This window comes from Artemia sp. Qi Xiang Cuo, chromosome 15 (genome assembly GCF_049724085.1).
Source record: "Artemia sp. Qi Xiang Cuo chromosome 15, ASM4972408v1, whole genome shotgun sequence".
In the NCBI taxonomy this organism is placed as follows: domain Eukaryota; kingdom Metazoa; phylum Arthropoda; class Branchiopoda; order Anostraca; family Artemiidae; genus Artemia; species Artemia sp. Qi Xiang Cuo.
The window spans coordinates 3,195,432-3,218,958 of NC_142808.1; the positions used below are offsets into that span (position 1 = coordinate 3,195,432).

Below are 23,527 nucleotides of genomic sequence, written 5' to 3' on the forward strand. Positions count from 1 at the left end.
CATAGGCATATAAGATTTTATTGAAATCTGTCGTAGAAACATGAAAGAGCTCTTTTGGTTGGATATGCAAAGGGCTAGTGCCCATTTTAATAGTCTAAAGTGATTTGAGGACAACTAACCCCCCTCTCACGCCCACATTTTCACCAAACACATCCACTCACAAAATTTAGATTGCCATTTTATTCAACGTATCTGAAAGTTTTGGAAATTAGGTCTTTAAAGATGTCTACCCCCCCCCCCCCCACAACCCTCAGGGCAAGGGTTGTAAGTTATGCCCTGGGGATATGTAAGTTTTTATTGAAAGTGATGTTTTAAAAACATCAAAAAGGGCTCATTCAATTGGAAATTGAAATTGCTACTGCCCTTTTAATAGTCAAAAGTGATTGGAGGACAACTAACCCCCCTTTGACGCCCACCATCTCCCCAAACACATTCAATCAAAGATTTTAGAGATTCATTTTGTTCAACGTAGTCGAAAGTTCTGGAAATTAGGTCTTTTAGGATGATAACACCCTCAGAGCCCTCAGTGCTAGGGCTGTAAGTTATGCCCGGAGGGTACATAAGGTTTATATAGAAAGTTGTTGTAGAAATTTCAGAAAGGGCTCATTTGTTTGGAAATTGAAATCGTCCTTTTTAATAGTCGAGAGTGAGTGGAGAGTAATTGACCCCCTCTCACGCCCACCATTTCCCCAAACACATTCAATCAAAGTTTAGAGATAGCCATTTTGTTCAACGTAGTTGAAAGTTCTGGAAATTATGTATTTAAGGATGACAAATCCCCCAGAGCCCCCAGGGCAAAGGTTGTAAGTTATGCCCTGGGGGCATATAAGGATTTTATAGATAGAGTTGTCGTAGAAACTTCAAAAGGGGATCATTCAATTGGAAATTGAGAGGGCTAGTGCCCTTTTTAACAGTCGAAAGTGATTTGAGGGTAACTAACCACCCTCTCACGCGCACCATTCACCCAAAACATCCAATCAAAATTTTCAGATAACCATTTTTTTAAACGTAATAGAAAGTTATGGAAATTAGGTCTTTGAGGATGACAACCCCAGCCCCCAGGACAAGGGTTGTAAGCTATGCCCGGGGTGCATATAAGGTTTTCAATGAAAGCGTTGTCTTAGAACCAAAAGGGCTCATTTGACTGGGAATTGAAAGGGCTGATGACTTTTTTATTAGTTGAAAGTGATGGGAGAGCGACTAACGCCCCTCTCACGCCCACCATTTTCCCAAACACATCCAATCAAAATTTTGAGATAGCCATTTCGTTTAACGTAGTTGAAAGTTCTGGAAATTATGTCTTAGAGGATGACAACTACCCTCACAGCCCTTAGGGTAATTGTTGTAATTTATGCCCTGGGGGCATATAAGGTGTTCACAAAAAGCGTTGTCGTAGAAACTCAAAAAGGGCTCGTTCGATTGGAAATTGAAAGGCCTAGTGCCCTTTTTAATTGTCGAAAGTGATTGGAAGGCTTGAAATTTTTATAGTAAAGATCGATGTGGGTATAATGTATGATTTTTTCGTTGTTGTTGTTGTTTAGACCAGGGCACTTCGTATCGAAGGAGTTGTCGTAGGAACTTCGAAAAGGGCTCATTCGATTGAAAATAAATAGGACTGATGCCCTTTTTAATAGTCGAAAGTGGTTGGAGGGCAACTAATCCCTCTCCCACGCCCACATTCACACTTGCCTTTATGTTTAGAAACTAAATGTTGTCTTAAGATTAAATGCAAATGAATGTGCATTGTCAGTTTAATATACATATACTGATATTTAGTAATCAAAATGTTAATATTATTTGATTTATTTAGATTGTAAAAGTAAAAAAAATTATATTTTTTCAGTAAAGTGCAAATTATATTCTGACCTTGGGAAGGCATAGGGGTTTTGAGCCCAACTTGTGTTAATTTCTGCTCGTTTTGAGTTTGACTTGGTTATTTATTGTAATTTCTGTTCGTTTTGAGTTTCATTTATTTATCGATGTTGATTTGTGGTAGTTTCACGCTTGGTAGATTATTTGATTTTATTTTTGCTCATTTTTTGTTTAATGAAGTTCTTTACTTTTCTTTAAAAAACTTATTTTGTGGAATTTTTTTTTTTAATTTATCTTAGAAAATAGATAAACCTCTATATGCAGTAATGCAGTTCTTGCTAGTAAATTGGGCGCCAATTTTGAAAAGAAGAAACGTGGATGAAAAATCACCAAAAAATAAGCCAATATCGTGGTACCGAACAGCTTAGGAATGTGTAGCTTTCCTTTGAAGGTGGAAGTTTTCTTTCTGAATCAATAGATTGTTATTGTTTGAATTTTTACGAACAAAAAGCGTTGCCAAATTTAATTTTCTTTATTAATTTGTCAGATCAGCGTTGTCAAATCAACTAATTTTGTTTATTGATTTGATGCTTTTTAATAATACGGAATACACCCAAAAAGTAAAGTTAGGTTAATGCTAATGAAATATAACCGTGAATTTGTATAATAATACTATTTGGGCTATATATTTGCACATTATGGGGTAGGGTAAAGTATTTGAACAACGCCTCTAGCCTAACCCCCCACCCCCCTAGTGGGATTTTAAGGGTTCAATGCGGCAAAACATACGAAAATGCGGTACTGCTTTAAAAACTTCATGATTTTGCAATAGCCGAAAGAAAAATCTTTAGAAACTTTCAGGCATAAACAGATTTAATTTTTCCCCCTTGTCCTTGGCACTTTACCTTAGTTCATTCCATTCTCTATAGAATTTAATATGCGTAATTTACACCGTTACAGAGGTAATGGCTCAAACTTAATAGTGCATTATAAGGGCTCTAGCTTTATGAAATTGTGCACGTTCTGAAGCGTGTCTTTTATGGTATGGTTGGAGGGGTTCAGAAGAAGCTTCAGTTTTTGAAACCAGAGCTAGTTAAAAGTTGAAACTTGTGATATAAAATGTGTTTTTCGTATCTTGAATCTTTTAAAATCACTCCTTGTGCGATAACTGTTGGCTAATAACAGTAGAATTCAACCCAAACGCATTTTAGTCTTTCTATTCTTCTTTGAAATGTTACGCCAAAAACCGTATAAATTATCCTTGTCTGTATGGGATCAGTATCAACGTTGCCGACGCGGTGCAATTATACCGTTTCTGGTATATTTCAGTTTTACTTGCTCTTTTCTGACTCGAATATCTGTTCAAGTTTTAGTTTATCGAAAAAATTCATCTTTTTATGGCAAATTTTTAGCCTGCTGTTCAGATGGTACAAATTAATCTCTTTCGGTAAAAATTTTAGTTGGAAAGCTGGTACAGTTTATTTCAAAGCGTTGTTAACGCTGCTCAGTATGCTTTTTGCAGTATCGAAACCACCCGGAAAAATCTTTCTTTTTCCCGTAGCTTGGATCATAAGAAAACAGTCTCTGTAAGCTGACAACAAATGCGACTGCTGATAGCCGATTAAAACAACAAAAACGTATTTTACCGTCTTTCTTATCTCGTTTAAAATGTTGGTTGTAGAACACAACGACTTTTGAACTACCTGCTGTCTTTATAGACCGCCCCCTAACAGCATCCATGGGGAGCATCCCTATAAAAGATTTTTTTGAAGAATTCGTCTTTAAAGCAAAGGAAATGATGACCATATTACTATTTTGTATATAACCCCCCCCCCTGTTTATTTAATATCAAACTCTGCTTTAGAAAATCCCCACCTCTCCTCTAAAAAAACTGGAAACGTAATAATTATTCTCTTCTTTTAATGTCTTCACAAAAGCTAATTGGATTGTCCTTGTCCTTGAGTCTAGCTCAAGGTTTTACAGTTGTTTTTGTTTTGACATTGATTCCGGTCCAATTATTTTCCTTCGATATTGAATCCGATGGTTTCTCTGTTGTGTCAACTAATTCTCCGGATATTGTTTCGTAAATGATGGAACGTTTAAAACCACAGTATTATTTTAATGACAACTGAGTAGCCGACAAATGGTTATCAAAATGTGGTATATCCAATTCAATGTGTTATACAAAGTAGTTTTTTTTTTTTTTTTTTTTTTTTTTTTTTTTTTTTTTTTTTTTAAGAAAAATAGATTAGCTGAAGTCCGTCTGTCCATCAAAGTCTTCTAGGCGACTCTTTCTTTCGTCTAGGTGCCAGCTTTCGGAAATCACCTACACCAGGTGGCGTGTCCCAAGCGTGGCGGAACTATACCAAGTGTTGCAGGGACTGTACTAGGCGTGACAGAACTGTGTGGCACACCTGGTACTCTGATATGTAAGCAGGTGGTGGAAAGTAGGTGACCCCTTGCTTTCTTCTTGACATAGCCATTGAGAGCTGATATTGGGCCCTTGTAATTATTTCCCCCTACCATTTAATTCCTTCTGTATTTTAAATGGAAATACCGACGGCAGGCTATGGCGGGTCTGGCTATAAAAAAAACTGTACAGAATAATTCTATGTCTCTGGAAATATATTTTTTGGGTTATGTACTGTGGCATAGGACTTACCAAACAAATTTTGGTACTTGTCTGTTACCCCGACCGTACTCAACAAGTGAAGTTATAGGGTTTGTCCTGAAACTACTTCGGACTGTACTTCGGAGCGTGCGCGCGCCGTCTGCATTCGGCAGAGGGCGTTTGTAGCTAACGAACGAGCGACTGGTCAGTTGTCTGTCTCCAAACACCTGGAGCAAAGTATAATCACTTACGGAACAAGTACTGACAAAACTCTCCAAATGTGACTCCGCGTACCTCAGCGCCTCTAGACGCAAAATGTTGTACTACTTAATCGCTCCGAGCCAAAATACTTTGCTCCGGCTAATAATTATGCTAGAGCGTGATTCAGGCGACGAGTGACCGGGATGAATTGTGTAACTACGGGTTTTAGTTGCCAGGTTCGCATAGGTATACAAAGGGTCACTTTTTTTGTGTGGAGAGGGTAGGTTTTGTCAGTACTTGTTCCGTAGGTGATTATACTTTGACCTGGAGAGTCAGGAGAGGCATTTTTGCCTGACCTGCATCTGTGAGTGGTGCAAGTCGAAAATGCAGCGTACGTTAGAGCAGACGTACGCGACTAAATTCTGCGTAAAACTCGGTAAATCTGCGACAGAGACGTTTGATATGATCAAGCAGGCTTACCCAGATGTTGCTTTAGCAAGAAGTGGTGTGTTTTGGTAGCACCAGGCCTTTTTGGAGGGCCGGGAAGAGGTCTCCGATGAAGACCGTGCTGGAAGACCTTCGACAAACACTGACAATGTGACTCGTGTGCGCAAATTTTGAACTCAGACCGTCGACTATGTATTCGTTCAATTGCCCAATGTTAAATTTACCAAAATCTGTCGTTCATAACATTGTGACGGTGCATTTGAACATGCACAATGTGTGCGCGAACTACTACTACTACTACTAACAACTCACCGCAGCACCAAGCCGCCTGAGGCCAACACAGCTACGCACGCTCCTTCTCCACCCCAATCTGTTCAAAGCCTCCTTTTTTACACCCACCCACGAAGTTCCCATTTCCTTTAAATCTTTCTTTATGACGTCCTCCCACCCCAGACGGGGACGACCTGGTTTCCGTTTAGCCCTAGATGGTTGCCCGAAAGAACAATCTTCGGCAATCTGTCATCCTTCATCCGCACAACGTGCCCTAACCACCTCAACCTTTCTTTCATTATAGCCCGAGAGAGCGGTATTGAACCACATTTTTCGTATAGCGTGTAAAGTCTCTTCCTGATTTAAATTGTGTTAATAGATTAACCTAGCTGTCAATATTTTTGTTACAACTTCCGCTTGTCACGGAATCCAAGGGATTTCCTTGAATATATGTTTAACCATAGTAATGTGAAAAGTGATTAGATTCCTAGAAAATATTCATAAACCCATAGAAAGATACGTATATATTGTTGCGTTTAGCCTTTGGATAGAGAGAGTCGAATTTATGCATTGTACGTGATAAGTATGTAGAAAGCTATGGCTTTGATATAAATAAAGACTCTGTATGAAATCTCTATTGGACTTGAATATATTGCTCTGCAGAATGGTATACTAGTTGTAAGCACCATTGGATGGACTCGCCCAACTATTAGACAACAAAAGTAAAGCTTACAACAATGGTGTCAGAAGTGCTGTAATTTTTCGAGCCCAGTTCATCCATATCAGAGCCAGACCGATGCCATTTCATCCAAACAAACCCCAGAAGTAAATAAAATACTGGCCAGACATATTTTTATACAGGGTCGTCTGAACTTTTCACAGTCACCGCAGTTTCATCAACCGAAGCCAACCAACTTACGCACATCTCCTGTCATCTCCAGCCATCAAAGAAGAAACCTTGGAGGGATCTGCATCCAGTGAAAAACATAAAAGATGCACCAACTTACGCACATCTCCTGTCATCTCCAGCCATCAAAGAAGAAACCTTGGAGGGATCTGCATCCAGTGAAAAACATAAAGAGTAAGTGTGAGCCCTAAAGTTTTGTGCGCATAGGAAAAAGTTAGGAGTGCTTAGGCTAGCTATTTTCTTGTATCAATTTTTAGTTTTTTTTTTAACAATGAATATCCCAGAATTAAATCCTGAAAATGATAATTTTGATGAAGTAAAAGCGAAAGCCTTCCTTGCACAGCAAGAATTACGAAGCATAGAAATACCCCCTACCTTTGATCCAAGTAGCGATGATTATGACGTAGAAATAGCCAGTAAGTTTTATTCTGACATAGGTCTCTGAGAAGCAGCGGCAATGGCCCAGTATCTACAAATTTCATATAACCCCCAAAAGTAAAAATTCACAGCAGCCGCATCCAACAAATAATCGACCGTCAAGTGATAACCTTTCAATCAGAGCAACAACAGATTTAGGTTCCTTAATAACACCATTAACAGAAGTCTCACAAATAACTGAATTTATTAGCCAACTAAAAAGAATTCAGGATACCTTAACTTGGTCGGAAAAGCAAGTTGTTGCCACAGCAGGGATGTTAATGAAAGGGGAATTTTCCTTTTTTTTTTGATGATTTAAATAAGGTGAATTTAACACTTGATACATTGCGGAAAAATCTGGTGGAGGCTTTTGGGTAAAATTCTACTTTAGCTACTTTTGGCTATCTTGGAATGGGGTTAGGTTAGAAAAATGAAACTTTCAGGGATTGGTCTACAGGCTAAAGTATGTCCCGGGAAGGTATTTTGAAGTACCTACCTCCACTCCTTCTCCCTCTAGAGGGTCCTGAAATTTTGCTACATGACAGGTCTATACCCATTGAAATTTTGACAAAACAACATTTTACATTAATTTTCAGTTATCAGTTTCTTTTTCTCTGGCTTTAGCTCTGAAAATGCAATTTCAGTTATTTGAGCAGAATTTTAAGCCATATAAATAGTTTATTTCAAAAATTTAGGAAATGTATTTGCATATCTTTAAAACCATATAAATTGGGATTGAGCAAAGTTGTGAAGCTGAAAATTTTTTTTTTGTACTTCATTTAAGCAGAAGATCTATTTTGCAAGGTTTCACTTCTATAACTCACATATTTTCAAAGGTCATCAAAGGTCAGGACCCTCTAGAGGGAGAAGGAGTGGAGGTGGGTACTTCAAAATATCTTCCCGGGACATACTTTAGCCTGTAGAACCATCCCTGAAAGTTTCATTTTCTTAACCTAACCCCTTTCCAAGATAGTCAAAAGTAGCTAAAGTAGAATTTTACCGGCTTTTGCTCCTCAACGTAGCCCCGGGCAAATCTTACAAGATCTTGTGGGATGTAAACAATTTCCGGATGAAACAGTATATCAATTCTTAAAACGAGTTGAAAGAGCCGCTAAGTCTTATGCGAATTCAATGGGCTATTGGGATGGACTAAGAAACACGACAGTTCAACCATTGGCACTAAACACACTTTTAGGGAAGGTGCACGCATAACCTTTAAAAGAGTACTAATGGAACAAGAGGATCAAATAAATAACCTAGAAGATGCTTTTAAAATTGCGACCAAGTATGAAAAAATTGAAATTGCGACAAAACCAACGAATGAGTTTTTTTCGGCTGCCGTATAGATTGAAAATAAGTTCCGTCCCCCCCAGGGCAAGAAGATGGGAGATGAACATTCATATAGGGGCCGGACATTTCAAAGGGGCTGGGGAAGAGGGAACCGCTCTCCCTTCCGAAAGAATAGGGAAAATAATTATGAAAGGAATGAAAATAGACATTCACAACCCGATAGGGGGCCTGGACAGCAAAATCCATCCAGACTTTGTTATAATTGCCAAGAACCTGGGCATTTTCGAAGAAATTGCCCTAATCCAGGGAAGAATAAGGTCTCCCTTTCCCCAAACCTTTCGATACAAAGGGTCGAAAGTAAAACATGCTACGTTTGTGGTAACCGAAACCACGATAGTTCCGAATGCTGGTACAGAAAAGACCCAGATTCGGACAGGGTATCGGAAAACTAAATAGCCAGTCTAGACAGAGGGCTAAGACTGGTACGGAAAATGAAAACCCTCAGTCTGAAACTAAGCATAATAGCCTTAATGAGTCACTAGTAAATAAAGATTCTGAGTATCAAAATTTCAGTAAAGAATTTTTATGCTTCTTAGGAATTTGGGATAGTTCTAAAAAATTCCCTATTTTTCATGAAGTGCTGTTGGGGGATAAGACATGTAAAGCATTTATTGATCCTGGATGCCACAAATCATTATTAATTTCTATTACTTTCCAACTTATACAAAAAAATTTAATTAAACTAATTTAGCCTACTTTAGCCAAGATAAAACCTATAATTTCCCAAAGTTTTGTTACGAACCCAAAAGCGACCCTATCAATACAAATTTCGGATGGAATTGAAAAACAAGCTAAAGAATGGGAATTTCTCGTAGTTCAAGATTTAGACTTTGAGCTTATAATTGGATGGGATCTCTTGCATAATTTAGGTACTCAATTAGACATGACTAATAATCAAATGCGATTCAAAAGCTCAAATTCAGACAAATGTATAGGTCAATCCTATGGTAGTGTCATTTTACCAAAGGCAGTTTCATTACCCCCAATATGTTTGAAAGTTGCTGAAATTGCTCTTAGATCAATTGTTGGAAACATGGTACCACACGGTTGTACAGTCCTTATTGAGCCAGGGGAAGGAATGGAAGGATACGTAAATGCTTCAGCAAACATCGTAAGAAACGACAAATCTATAACAGTGATTTTTAATATCTCTGAGGAACAGAAGTTTCTTCCTAAGTGGACTATAGTTGGTACTTTTCAAGAACTTGAATATAATTTGATAAATGCCTTTAAAGCAGAGGAAGCTAATGAATATTCTGATAATAAAGTTTTCCTTCCAAATTTGGGTGATATGGTATTCATATTACAGTTGAAGATTTCATATTTAAATAATTGCAAACCCATCTGCCAGCTTTACAAAATGCGCGAACTCTCGTCCAAGTTATATAGAATGTCTCTACTTCTTTTAGAAAATCCTCAATTTCATTTTCAGTATTTGCCTGGTAAATACCAGTTATCTAAGGTTTTGAGTAGACCTGCTACCGAAACCATTGAAAGGTCGAATCCTATCGAAATGACAGAAGAAGATCTTGAATTTGTCGCTGTGGGCGTACATTCAACCGAAGAAGTGGATTTCGTAGTAATTGAACAGGAAATAATGTCCAAATTACAAAGAGAAGACGAAAAATTAAATTTAGTAATAAAACTGATTGAAAAAAAATGAGACTGAACTAGATGCCAGAGAAGCGTCGGGAAATGGTTCAGAGGGTCATAAAAATGGGACTGAACCAGACGCCAGGGAAGCGTCGGGAAATGGTTCAGGGGGTCACAAAAATGGGACTGAACTAGACGCCAGGGAAGCGTCGGGAAATGGTTCAGGGTATAAAAGAAATGGAACTGAACTAGAGGCCTGGGTAGCGTCAGGCAATGGTTCAGGGTGTCAAAAAAAGGGGACTGAACTAGACGCCAGGGAAGCGTCGGGATATAGTTCACTGTTGCAACAAACTAGGATGGAACTACACTCCAGGGAAGAGTCAGGAATTGGTTTGGTGTCGCAAAAAAATAGGACTGAACTAGACGCCAGGGAAGCGTCGGGAAATAGTTCAGGGTACCCAAAACCATGGTTACTCAAAATCATGGACGGATTACGGGTGACAAATTCAATTCTCTATTATTATCCACAGGAACAACCAGGAAAACTTCGGATCAATATAACGCCAAAAATTGTTTTGCCTGGGATTCTTATACAGAGTTGGTACACTCAAATAAAATGTTAGGAGCTCATGGCTCGGTTGAAAAAACACTCGAAAGGTTAAAAGAAATTTGCATGTTTCAATTTATGAAAAAAGGGGAAAACAATTTATATCAAAATTGTCATATTTGTTTAAGAAGAAATAAAGTCCCAAAGTCCATACATCCAATATTAGGCCAAACAGATACTGCAATGTATCCGTTTAGAATAGTTAGCATAGACACCGCAGGTCCCCTCCCACCATCACCAAATGACACTGGTGCTCCGGCCCGACATATAGTAATGCTTATAGAGCATTATACTAAATTTGTCGTGTTAGCTCCGTTAAAGGAAAAAACGGCAAGATCAATTTGTGATTTCCTTAGGGAAAAGGTGATAGGATACTTCGGTTTGTTCGAGCTCTTGATTAGTGATTCTCACCCTACTTATTGTTCCGAGCAAATGCAAAAATTCCTAGCAAGCATGAATATTAAACACCGCTGCACCACGCCATATAACGCCCGAGCTAATGGACAATGTGAAAATTCAGTAAAGACCGTCAAGGCTATTGCCAGAGCATTTTGCTCCCAAGATCAAAGTAATTGGAGCAAATACCTCCCTGAAATTCAGCTTGCCATCAACACCGGCATTTCCGCAAGCACAAAATTTCCGCCATATCAAATGATTATATATATATGGATAACATTGCTGCTGTTACCAAGATTTTTCTCTCAATAAGGAGAGTAATCATAATAAAAATTATGTTTAATTTTATAGCAGATGTTATAAAGAAAATTGGAATTATGTCCAATCCTCATTTCTAATTTTTTTTTTCTCGCAAAGATAGGCTTTCGCTACATTAAAACGCGATAAGATTTATTGATAAGTCTATGTTATATGTTTACGTGTAGGGACAATTGTAAGTGACTGCGTACCTAGTGAACGAATAGGCTTTCACTTATAAACAGTGTCAACATTGCCAGTTTTGTGGCCAAGAAGGGAAGCACAGTTTAAAGACTTATCCTGCCGAAGAGATTCCCCGTCAAAACAGAACACTTTTATTTTCAGTGTATGTTTTTAAGTGCACACCCTAATTTAGTATTTGCTGTTTGTTCTTTTAATTTTTTTGTGTCCTAATTTTATGTTTGTTTCATGGATATTCTGAGCCGTAATACCAGAACTTTTAAGCGTAGTTTTAAAATCTTAATTTTTTTTTTGCTAAAGTCGGGATTTAAGTGATGTAAAGGATAATCTAAAAACTGTTTTTTAAAATAAGTCAAAAATATGAAGGGAAATAATAAGAACTTTGGTTCTCTTTAAGAGGGGGGTGGATTGTAATGTACCTTCCTGATTAAAATTAAGTCAATAGTTTAACCTAGCTGTCAATATTTTTGTTACAACTTCCGCTTGTCACGGAGTCCAAAGGATTTCCTTGAATATGTGTTTAACCAGAGTAATGTGAAAAGTGACTAGATTCCTAGAAAATATTCATAAACCCATAGAAAGATACGTATATATTGGTGCGTTTAGCCTTTGGATAGAGAGAGTCGAACTTATGCATTGTACGTGATAAGTATGTAGAAAGCTATGGCTTTGATATAAATAAAGACTCTTTATATGAAATCTCTATTGGACTTGAATATATTGCTCTGCAGAATGGTATACTAGTTGTAAGCACCATTGGATGGACTCGCCCAACTATTAGACAACAAAAGTAAAGCTTACAAGCGTATTGTTTGAAATACGGTCAGTCAACCGGGTACCCAGAACAATCCTTAAGCAATTTCTCTGGAAAACATCTAGCAAATCTTCATCCGCTTTTCGGAGCGTCCATGCTTCAGAGCCATATTTGACCACTGTCATCACTGTAGCTTCTAATATTCTAATCTTGGTTGGCAGACTTATCTTCCTATTCTTCCAGACTTTTTTTTAACTGTGAAAAAACACCCTGAGCCTTGGCTATTCTATTTTTAACATTTTCACTGCTCCCACCATCTTTACTAATAATACTACCAAGGTAAGTGAAGCTGCCCACCTGATCAATCTTTTCATTTCCCAACGTCACCTTTTCATCTTCACTTATTCCTAACCTTAGTGACTTGGTCTTCCTAACATTAATTTTCAAACCAATTCTAGCACCCTGAATTCGCAAAACCTCTAAAACTTCATTCATTTTGCTCACACTTTCATCTAGGACGCTTAAATCATCAGCATAATCTAAGTCCAGGAGACTTTTTCCTCCCCATTTGATTCCGTGGTCTTTCATTGTCTTTTCTGTGCTCCTTAAAACAAAGTCCATCAAAATGATCCATATAAAAGAAGACAAAACTCAATCCTGCTTAATCCCTGATTTAACAAAAAGCCACTTACACACCAAATTTCATTATTTAACCGCAGTAGAGTCATTCTTGTACATAACTCTAATCAGTACAAACTATTTGTCTTGTATATCATACAAGGATAAAACCTTTACTAAAGGTTTTATGGTCCCAAAAGTGCTCACTGACGACCAGAAATTGCGGCGAGGGGAACTGTGCTAAGAAAATATGACCATGTGTGAAAGTGACCACCAATTTTTGAATAACGTAATTACAGGTGATGAGTCATGGATCTTTCAGTATGATCCCGCGACAAAGAGACAATCTTCCGAGTGGCACACGTCGGCGTCTCCAAGCCCAAAAAAGGCAAGAATGAGCAAATCCCAAGTGAAATTGTTGCTCATTGTCTTTTTTGACATAAAAGGCATCGTCCACCATGAATTTGTTCCTCCTGGATAAACCTTCAACGCCAAGTTTTATGTGGAAGTGGTCAAGAGACTCAAACGAAGGGTCAATCTGGTCCAACAAGACATCGAAGCCGACTGGAAGTTGCACCACGACAACTCCCGGGCTCACACCGCCTTTCTCGTGAACAGCTACCTGAACAAGGCTGGCATCCCAGCGCTTCCGCAGCCGCCCTACAGCCCAGATGTGCCCCTCGGACTTGTTTTTGTTTCCTCGCTTGAAAAGGTCGATGAAAGGCAAGCATTTTGAGGCGACAGAGGGGGATCTAAGCAGCATGCCTCGTGGCTCTCAAGGCTATTCCAGAGATTGCATACCGTGACGCCTTCAATGCTTGGAAATCGCTTCTGGCTGCGCTGCACTGATGCGGAAGTAGCCTATTTTGAAAGTTTTTAAAGAATTGTAATGATTGGTTCAGTAAATGTTTTTAAATTGACTCAGTCCTATTACTTTCCGGACAAACCCTGTAGGTTAATCATAATGAAATATACCAAAATCTGGTGAAAATATATTACTTTAGTAACAAAAATATGGAAAATACAACAGAGAATTATAGAAAGCATGCTGCCCAGAACGCATTATATGAACTACCTAACCTAACCTACTCTATATATTAAATAAAAAGTAAAGAGAAAAAGGATACGGCATTGGACTTCACAGTCCCTACCGGTGGTGCTGATCTCCGTTTCTTGGGCCCTTCAGCAATGAAGTGCAACGGGGGGCTGGGGGCCAACCATCCTGTGCTTTCGCACACCCTTCCTGTTTACCTCCCCCAGATTTCTCCAGGTACCCATTTAAAACTTGGTCGACTCTGGCTGAGCTTACAGAGTCACGCCAATGACTCCCGTTCCAAACCAAATATTTGAGTACACTAGGATTCGAACCCTCGTCCTCTCGGACAACGGATCCTAAATCCAGCGCACCTTTAAATATTTTAGTAAAATATATCTACATAGTAGTTTATCTCACTCGGGCAAAGCTAATTATAACGATTGCAGACAGAGAAACCGGTTTTACTCAGATCAAGAACTTGAGTGTGGTCGGGATAATAGACAAATACCTTTATGTACTTGTGTATTTGCCAGTACACACTTGAGAAATTGGATCTGCAAGATCAGACAATAACCGGTTTATAGCTGGTTGCATACGGAGACATTTAGCTTAGGTTCGGTTGAAATCTACGTTATAGGTATATTTTTGTTAATAATTAATACATACATATGGTATTTTGGTTGAGTTAGGTTATGTTAGGTTAGATTTTTAATGTAATGCGTTCTGTGCGGCCCCCTACCATAATTCTTTGTTTTATTTTTCATAGTTTGTTACTAAAGTAGGCCTATCGTATTTTCATCATATTTTGGTAGGCCTCTATTTCTTTATAATTAACCTAACTTCTCTTCTCGAGTGTGTACTGGCTAATACACAAGTATCTATTTTTGTTACGTTTTTACGTATCGGCCTAGATTTTTTGGGTGGGTGGGGGGTGGGGTCAAACCCGGTAATCCCTCCTTTCTCCTGGATACGGCCTTACCAATGATTACCTTCTTTTCATGCTGATGGCCGACTCAACGAATGTATTCTATTAAAAATTATTGAAAAGATATTTGCGTAAAAAATTTGCACATTATAAGAATGGGGATTTCTCTATCTTCTTATTAGCACAAGAAAATTATATGCTGGAAAAATGCTGGAAAATATATGAAAATTTTTCCTACTGGAAAAAGGTGACCAAATCAGTGCATATTTTCGTAAAAACTCTGGGGGAAGGGGGTAAATTTGGAGCCAATTTTCCCAAATCTAAAGAAAATGTCAGTGAAAACTGAAAAATGAGCCATCTAGTACCATAAAGACAAAGGTATATTAAAGAAAACTGACCTGTTTCTCTGAATACTTGAATTATGCAGGGTTATTTGGGGTTGGGAGGGTAGGTTGGGGAGGGAAGGGGTATTTGAGTGTTGAAGAGTGATGGAGACTGAATTTGTTACTATTATTTTTCTTTTATATTTTATTTATCTATTATTATTTTTAATTCAGTTATTTATTTATTTATCTATTTTTTTCACATATATAAGGTATAGTTTATTTATTTCTGGTTTATTTATAATTGTTTTAATTAAATAGTTGAGTCTTACGTTAATAGTCGAGTTAATAGGTAAGTAGTTACGTGGACTTTCGAGCGATCGCAAACTTTCATAGGTTTTCTCCAGTGCGAAAGTGTTGTTTAATTTATTTATTTGTTTTGTGAATGTGGATTAATAAACTTAAGAACTTATTTGAGTTTTAACAAGATTTTTAAAGAATTTCAGCTGGGAGGAAAAACTGTTTTCGGGGAGGGTGGTAATTCCCCCCCCCTCTGCCCCTTACCAAATGACGACGATGACCAAGATCTACCATACTATTTGAATTTTGGTTCATGTACAAGAATGCTCTGTACTTGAGTTAGTGTTTGGGAGCCACTGGCCTAAGGGCCCTCACCTTAAAAAATTCATCATATAAGGGAAAAAGGGTAGAAAAAAAAACAATCAATGTCCATAGAATTTATCGCTGTTTTTTTACACCGTAAATGAGTGGCCCCCACGAGTCTCAGATTTTATACATTATTACTGTTTTACAATTTTTTAGATAGGGGGGGTCTATGAAATTAATTTAGGCACAATTGTATAAGTATTAGATTAAACAGCCGTAGAAGTTTAGAATTTCATATAGCTACTGCGAACCGAGACAGCGACAAACGTATTTCACCACACGAACTTTCAAACATATTTCCTGAATCTCATGAATGTCCTGATATCTCTTTTCTTATTCCTTTATACTGTCCGTCTTTTTTCCATATTTGAAAATCCCTTCCCCCTCCTAGAAGTAAACTCTTGCTTAAATGCCTTGACCGAGCCTTATGGCGTGAAAGATTCAACCCTCTTAGGAGGGTTGAAAGATCAACCCTCTTAGGAAAAATGAAAATGATAAGCGCCAATGACGCAGTAGGCTTCAGACTTCTACAGTTAGGGAAGGGGGCAGTAGCAAAACTCTTTTTTGTAGTGAAACTATAAGGAGGCAGGGCCAGATCGACTAGGCACGGGGCGGTTTGGAGTTATTTGCAGGGCCCTTTCATCATATTAAATATTTTCGTAGAATTACAGGAGGAACAAGGCCGTATCCAGGGGAGGGGATTAGGGGGTTTGACTTCCTCCTGAAATGTTTGTCCGACTCGTAAAAACGTAGCAAAAATGAATATAAAAATTCTTTTTGATGCGTTTTAAAAGTTTTTTTGCACCCTCCCCCCCCCAGAAGAAAATCATTTTGTAACCCCTCCCTAAAAAAAAATCCTGGATACAGCCCTGTTGCTTTTTTAAAGTTTTTTTGGTATTGGTGCATAATGAGGACACTTTTATATATTGTGCAAGGAAACCAGTCACGAAAAACCCGTGAAGCAGGCTATTCTCAAGAGACCGCTATACATAAATGAATGCAAAGCCTTGGTTTCTCAATGAGTTACAATATTTAAACCATTGTTTTTTGGGGCTTAGGGAGGGGGAGGTACCTAGGCTTGGTTACCTATTTAATATTTTGACTGCTTTTCGGCCCCCCCCCCCCCCACCCCGTAATGTGCAAATATATAACCCAAACTTGTTTATAAACTATTATATATTCATCCTATTTTATGTCATTAGCATTAACCAAACTTGACTTCTTTAGCAGTATATAGAAGTGTCCTTATTATGCACGAGCCTTTTTTTGTAACCCCCCCCCCCCACCAAAAAATATATATATATATATATAAAATAAAATAAAGCCGATTCTGGATACGGCCTTGAGGAGAGAGAGAGGGGGGGGGGGTCATTGGCCCGACTTCGGGGAAGACTCATGTAGTTACTTAAATAACGCTGGAAGTTGAGTGTTTATTAGCACGTTTGCTAATACCGTTTCCGATTTATAGAAATACTGGTGTATCTTTTTTCCAGAGCAGTTCCAAGATGGCTTGCATGAAGCTAAGAATGTGAGAAAATGATACATGTTTGTTGCGGAAAAAACGAGACTGGATCCAGCCTTAAGGCAATGCTCGAGTTGGTTTTTGAATTTTCCGCCAGTCAGCCTATTATTGCAACTATAGCATTACTGGTTTTAACTATTGTTGGAATAGTGTTAAAACAAACGAGATTCAACTATCGGTGAATTCTGTCTGGTTCCTTGTGGAATTATTTGTCTAATCGGATATTAGGAGATTTTCTGTCGCTGCATACCGAGTAAGTGTTGTAATTTTATTTTTTGAGGGTCTACGTCCAAGTGGCGTAGTTTCATCGAAATCTTGGGGGGGGGGGGCGAAATTGGAGCTAATTTTCCCAAATTAAGTGAAAAATTAGCCATATAGTACACAAAGACAAAGATGTACTAAACAAAACAGACTTGTTCCCGCTGCAAAAAGGTTGGTAAAATTCTACTTTAGCTACTTTTGGCTATCTTGGAAAGGGCTTAGGTTAGGAAAATGAAACTTTCAGGGATGGTTCTACAGGCTAAAGTATGTCCCGGGAAGGTATTATAAAGTACCTGCCTCCACTCCTTCTCCCTCTAGAGGGTCCTTAAACTTGCCGACATGAATGGTCTATTACCTATTGAAATTTTGACAAAACAATATTTTACCTTAATTTTCAGTTATCAGTTTCTTTTTCTCTGGCTTTAGTTCTGAAAATCCAATTCATCAAAAATCCTATCAGTGCTATAATTTCATAAATATCCTAGGGTGGGGGCAAAGTTGGGTCAAATTTTTCCAAATCAAATGAAAATGACAGTGAAGACTGAAAAATGAGCCATGATAAGATAAGCCAAAAATGAGCAAAAATCTACCATAAAGGTAAAGATACACTAAAGAAAAAGGACCCTTTTCTTTCGATGCTTGAATTATGCAGGTTTATCTTAGTTTTGACAAGATTATGTAAGAAAACAAATTTCAGCTGGGGTGGGGGGGACTGGGGTGTGGGAGCAGTTGAAACGACCATTATATTCAGAAAGAAAAAGCGGTCAATCACTGAATATTTGCGCAAAATTCTTTTCAAATCAGATAGAGTTTTCGTAAAACTTCAAAAGAGGCTCATTCAGTTCGAAATTGAGAAGGCTAGAGCCCTTTTAATAGTCGAAAGTGATTGGACGGTAACTAACCCCCCTCTCACGCCCACCATTCCTCCAAACACATCCAGTAAAAATTTTCATATAATTATTTTGTTAAACGTAGTAGGAAGTCCTGGAAATTAGGTCTTTGAGAATGACTAAATATTGAATGTATAAATGCGAAAGCTTATTCTAGTTGCTGTCGTATTCTGAAGATTTATGGTTCAACTTTTCAAATTTCCATGTCAAACTTTTGTGTAATTTTTTATACTGGCTCTGTTTTTAAAATCAAAACAGGCTATGTGCCTTTTTTTGTTAGAGTTATTGACTCAGAATTCACAACTGGTGAATTTCAAGTATGTCTGGAAATTTTTGACAAGCCCCCTGGGAAGCCTATTAAAATTCAAGCTCAAACAGATCAGAAATTACTGCTAAAGAAAAAATGAAATCCAAAACGAACAGAAATTAAATAAGTATTTATAGTAAACAAACGTACAACAGGTACTAATAAAAATGACTAAATAACTCTTAAAACGAGTAAAACTGAAATCTAATATACAAACCAAGCTTAAAACGAAAAGAAAAAGTTTTTTACTATTAAAGAAAAAATCAAACCCAAACCGAACAAAAATTGAATAAACAATCTTATTAAATGAACTTATTTACTTACTTACTTATATCCCGGACGTCCTCAAGGGTCGCGTTGGGGCCATCTCCTTCACACGTTCCTGGATCAGTTTCCTGTACAAAGCCTGGTCATCAGCTTGTCTCAGAAGGCATAAGAGGTCATCTCCGAAGTTGTCACGCCATCTCTTCCTAGGTCTTCCAGGTGGGCAGCTACTGTGGACCCTTCCTTCGAAGGCAACTTTTGGCAGGCGTGAGTTCTCCATTCGATGTATGTGGCCCAGCCACCTAAGTTGCTGCAGGCGCACTTTTTGGAGAATAGTAGTTTTCCGCATCTGCTATTTCCGAAGCTCTTCTTCCGATACTCTGTCTTGGTATGCGATTTCGGCAATGCGTCGGAGGTATTTTGTATCGAAAGCCGAATTTTTGCGTTCATCATTGAGTTTCAATGTCCACTTTTTGTAGGCATATGTGGCGAAAGGTATAATCTGAGAGTCGAAAGGTCGAAGACTCAGTTGTATAGATAGGTGTTTATTTTTAAAGAGGGGAAGTAGCCTCTTGAAGCTCGTACCTCCTAGGGCAAGTCTTCGTTTTATGTCGTCGGAGCAGTTTTTGTCTGAAGATATTAGGTTCCCTAGGTACATGAACTTGGTCACCGATTCGACTTCTTCGCCACTTACTTTGACATGGACAGTGGATGGGTTTGGGTATTTTGTAGTGTGCATCGCTTTGATCTTCTATCGACTTATGAACATACCAAAGCTATTTGTGGCTGTTTCAAGCTCGAAGGCTTGGGCTTGTAGACTGGGCTCAGTTTCTGCTAGCTTGTCCAGGTCGTCAGCATAATCTAGGGTATCGATGTTTGTACCGTTAACGGTCACTCCTATATTGTTCTCAAGCATGGACAGTATGGCATGTAAGAATAGCTTGAAAAGTTGCGGTGAAAGTATGTAACCTTGTTACATGCCCGAAGTTGTACCAAACTCTTCTCTTTTGCCTTCTGGTGTCGGAACATAGCTACAGTAATTTCCGTATATATTTTAGACTATTTTAACTATATTTTCAGGAACGCCATAGTTGACTAGTATATGCCAAAGTCCATTTTGCCATACTAGATCAAAGGCCTGCATAAAATCAATGAATAGTTGGAGGATTTCTTTGCCAAATTCAAGGTACCTTTCTGCAAGTTGCCTTACTACAAAGATCTGGTCGGGGGTAGACCGTCCAGGGCAAAAACCAGCCTGATAGTCGCTGATGATTTGGTCTGTTATGGCTCTGATTTCGGTTTAGAAGGATCCTTGTTATGACTTTAGCTGGGTGACTTGTAAGGCTTATGGGCCGGTAATTCTCACAGTCGTGTTTTGGGCCTTTCTTGTGGAGCGGTACGATGACTGCCTTAGCCCATGCTTTTGAAAAATGGCCTGTTGACCACACGGCGACAGCTACTTTATGTAGTAGGTCCTCTAGAAGAGGAGACCCAACTCTAAGCAGCTCCGCAGGGATACCATCAGGGCCTGGGGCTTTATTGTTCTTGAAACTGTGAATGGCCTCTTTTACCTCACTAAGTAACGGTGGGGGGCTAGGGTCACATTCCTGCTTGGAAAATCCTGATAGCACATTAGGGTTGCAGGTAAGAAGCGGATTCAGTTTCTCTTCGAAGTGGATTTTCGATCTGTCTTTAATAGCCTTGCTGTCACTGAGGAGCTTACCGCCCTTGTCCAATACGCTAGTAGCGATGGTGGACTTTTTCGTGGAGAGTTCTTTGACTGTTTTGTACATTCTTTGGCTGTTTACTGATTTGACATCCTTCTCACAGGATTCGCACTTCTCCCGTATGTAATCTCTGATGGAGCTGTTCAAATCTTTTTATTTACCGTCCGCTGTATCCGCTTATACATGTCCCTATTTTCTCGGTCTTGCTTGTTACAAACCTGTCGCTTTTGGTCACAAAGATCTAGAATCTTATCTGTGATCCAGGGCTTCTCTGTTTTAGGTTTGTGACCTAATATTTCTTTAGCTGTATCTATGAGTGCTGTGTTCAGTTTCTCAACTAGGGCATCTAAGATGTCAGGGGTTATGGTCGACAGGAGTGACTCAAGTATAGGACCAAGACTTTTTTCTAGTGACTGCAGGAAAGTGGTGCGTGTGGTGGGTTCTATCAGTTTATCGGTGCGGAGTGTTGGGATCCTATTTTTTTTTACAGGAAGGGATTTCAGTCGGAGTTTTGCAAATGTGCTCATCTCAAGGACAAGATCTGAATCTAAATTTTCCCCAGGCAGGGCGGTGGTATTTGTGACACATTACTCGCAACGTTTTGAGATGAGGACATAATCAATCAGTTTTGTTTTCGTTCCATCTGAGGATATCCAAGTTGCTTTTCTTCTCTTTCTATGTTTGAACATTGAGTTCGTAACAAAGAGATCATTATCCCGGCAGAACTCAAGTAGACGCTCGCCACGTGCGTTTTGCCTCCCAAGACCAAATTTGCCTAAGACATCACTGTCAAGCTGTGTGGCTTCTCCGGTAATAGCATTTATGTTACCCATTACTTTAAGGAGATCTTACTGTGGGACTTCATCAGTTAGAGATTAAAGTTGCTGATAGAAAATTTCAACTTTTATAAAAGTTCTTGAGGAGTCGGGGGCGTACACTTGGATGATGATAGTGTTTCATACTTAAGTTTGCAGCTGATTCATCATAAGGTCCTCTGAGACTAACTTTGTGGCTATGAGTGCGCGCTTTACTTTGTGTGTTAGGAGAAACCCGACGCCTTGTCGGTGTTTGCTGTCAGGTGGGCCAGAGTATGAAAGTATGATGTCGCCACATCGTTGTTCTCCCGAACCAGGCAAGTGAGTTTCTGAGAGGCCAATAACGTCCCATCTGTACCTCTAGAGCTCTTTGACAATTAGCTCTAGTTTCCCAGGCTTTGCCAAAGTTCGCACATTCAAAGTCCCCAGGTAGAACGGGGCTGGAGCACAGTCAATCTATCCTGGAGCAGGATGTTCAATGTTTGTATGTAGTTAAAGATATGGAACAGCTAGTATCTGCAGATATTACGACAAGGGGACGTTTGATGGCAGCAGTTTTAGCTGAAATAGCAAAGACAAAAGATTAGGAGACGGCAGCTCGTGTTTAGCATACTTTCGGTCTTACTTGGAAATATTTTGGAGCCAAAACTAGTGATAATATAGAACAACTTATTAGTTCAAAAATTTGGGTTTCATGAAGGATTCACCTGGAAGCCTGCATCAAGCATCGCACCCTGAACGAAGAGATAATGCTAGTACAAAAAAAATGTGACCTCAAGGAGTTTAACACGTGAGAAATTCCATAGTAAATAAGGAAGGGGTCAGAGAAAATATTTTTGTACTTTAGAACTTGGATCTTTTTGGAATGAACGACATTACAATATTTACTAAGATTTAGTCTACAGGATAAGATTGACTGTGTATAATCTAAATTGTATTTTTACTGTGTCACCAATAAAATGTTGTTACTTGGAATCTTAGAGTTTTTCTAGAACCATACTGTACATATTAGGATTACGTACAAAATACATTAAGAATAGCAAAATAAGAAAAAAAATATATATAAAGAATAAAAGTATTCCTTAAAGAAGTAAAATAATCATAATCTGATATATATATATATATATAATGGGTTTATTGAAAGGGTGGCGCGAAATGACATTCTTGCCCTGGGTGCTGACTGATCTAGATTCGTCATCAGATTCTTACTGAAGTCAAATTTTTAACATTACGGTATCTAAAAAGCCGTTGGAAGATCAAGCCGAGAATTATTTTTAAGTTTTTCTTGAAAATTGTCTTGTGCAATGTTGATTAAGGAAAATATTTCTCCTACTTTTTTTTATCCCTCTCTCTCCTTCCCTTTCCCCCTTCCTTCCTTCCCCCTCTCTTATTCGGTCTTTTGTTTCTTATTTACCTAAATCTTTTTGTTTATTTTCGGCTTATTTTTCTACCACGGTACAAAAAAATACGGCATATGAAGGGGTTGCCCCCCTCCTCAATACCGTGCTCTTTACGCTAAAATTTGACTGTTTCTCCCAATTTTTTAAGAACGGCTCCTGAAACACTTGGGCCGTTTAGTTAAAATAGAAAGATTTTTTAAAAGTAATAAGAACTTTAATGTTGTTCATTAATTTCAGTTAAAAACAACAGTTTTTTTTATTTAATTAAATCTGGGAACGCCAAAAATTGAAGGTCTCATTTGCCGCTTCCAGAGGTATCTTGTTTTCACTAAGAACTAAATGAGAGAGAAAAGAACCTGGATATAAGTTAGCAGTCAGGTATTAAGGTAACAGTAATAAGATAATAGTAATTTTGGTGTACGACTCCTTTCCTGAACTTAAAGACTATATTAATGAAATACTTCATCCTTGCATTCAGGAAATTTTTATTTATTGAAATTTCTTTATTTATTTGTTTTGTTTGTTTTTTCAAATTGGCAGTGTTTGGGAATATGAACCACCTGTTGATGAGAAATAAGTTCTAAAACCATGTGAATTAACTTAATCAGCAAACCTTTTTATATAGCCTAGGGCTATCAAGGCCTTAAAGGGGGAGGGGTCAGACCGATTGTCACTGTAGCGAACATTATTTAGAAATATTGCTAAATGGGGAATGGAATGATATTACTCTTTTGTTGTTGTTGTATCTATTTTTTTTGGGGGGGGGCACGCTATTGTCACGATAGCGAACATTATTTAGAAATATTGCTAGGAATGATACTAATTTTTGTTTTTTATTGCATCTAGTTTTTTGGGGAAAGGGATCGTGCAGCAGTACTACCGACGGTTACCATGCTCATGGTGATGTATT

At 38.4% G+C, this 23,527-nt stretch overlaps 2 protein-coding genes across 4 annotated transcripts in view; one reads left to right on the forward strand and one right to left on the reverse strand.

Annotated features, from left to right (window-relative positions):
• Oatp74D (Organic anion transporting polypeptide 74D) overlaps positions 1-23,527 on the forward strand; it is a 204,348-nt gene that overhangs the window by 30,594 nt on the left and 150,227 nt on the right. The window contains exons 1-2 of one of the 3 annotated variants that reach the window (XM_089101352.1): positions 5,810-6,422; positions 16,925-17,206. The gene's annotated coding sequence lies outside the window, so the exon portion shown is untranslated. Of the gene's footprint in view, positions 1-5,809; positions 6,423-16,924; positions 17,207-23,527 lie in introns of those variants that run through there. The other 2 variants (XM_089101351.1, XM_089101353.1) reach the window with 2 other exon arrangements.
• Positions 19,028-19,414, reverse strand: LOC148943236 (uncharacterized). Its single transcript, XM_089101778.1, has one exon. The coding sequence runs from the start codon at positions 19,412-19,414 to the stop codon at positions 19,028-19,030; it is 387 nt and encodes a 128-aa protein (XP_088957904.1).

Coding starts and splice junctions, on each gene's coding strand:
- LOC148943236 (XM_089101778.1), bottom strand. CDS start 19,414: ATGCACACTACAAAATACCCAAACCCATCCACTGTCCATGTCAAAGTA.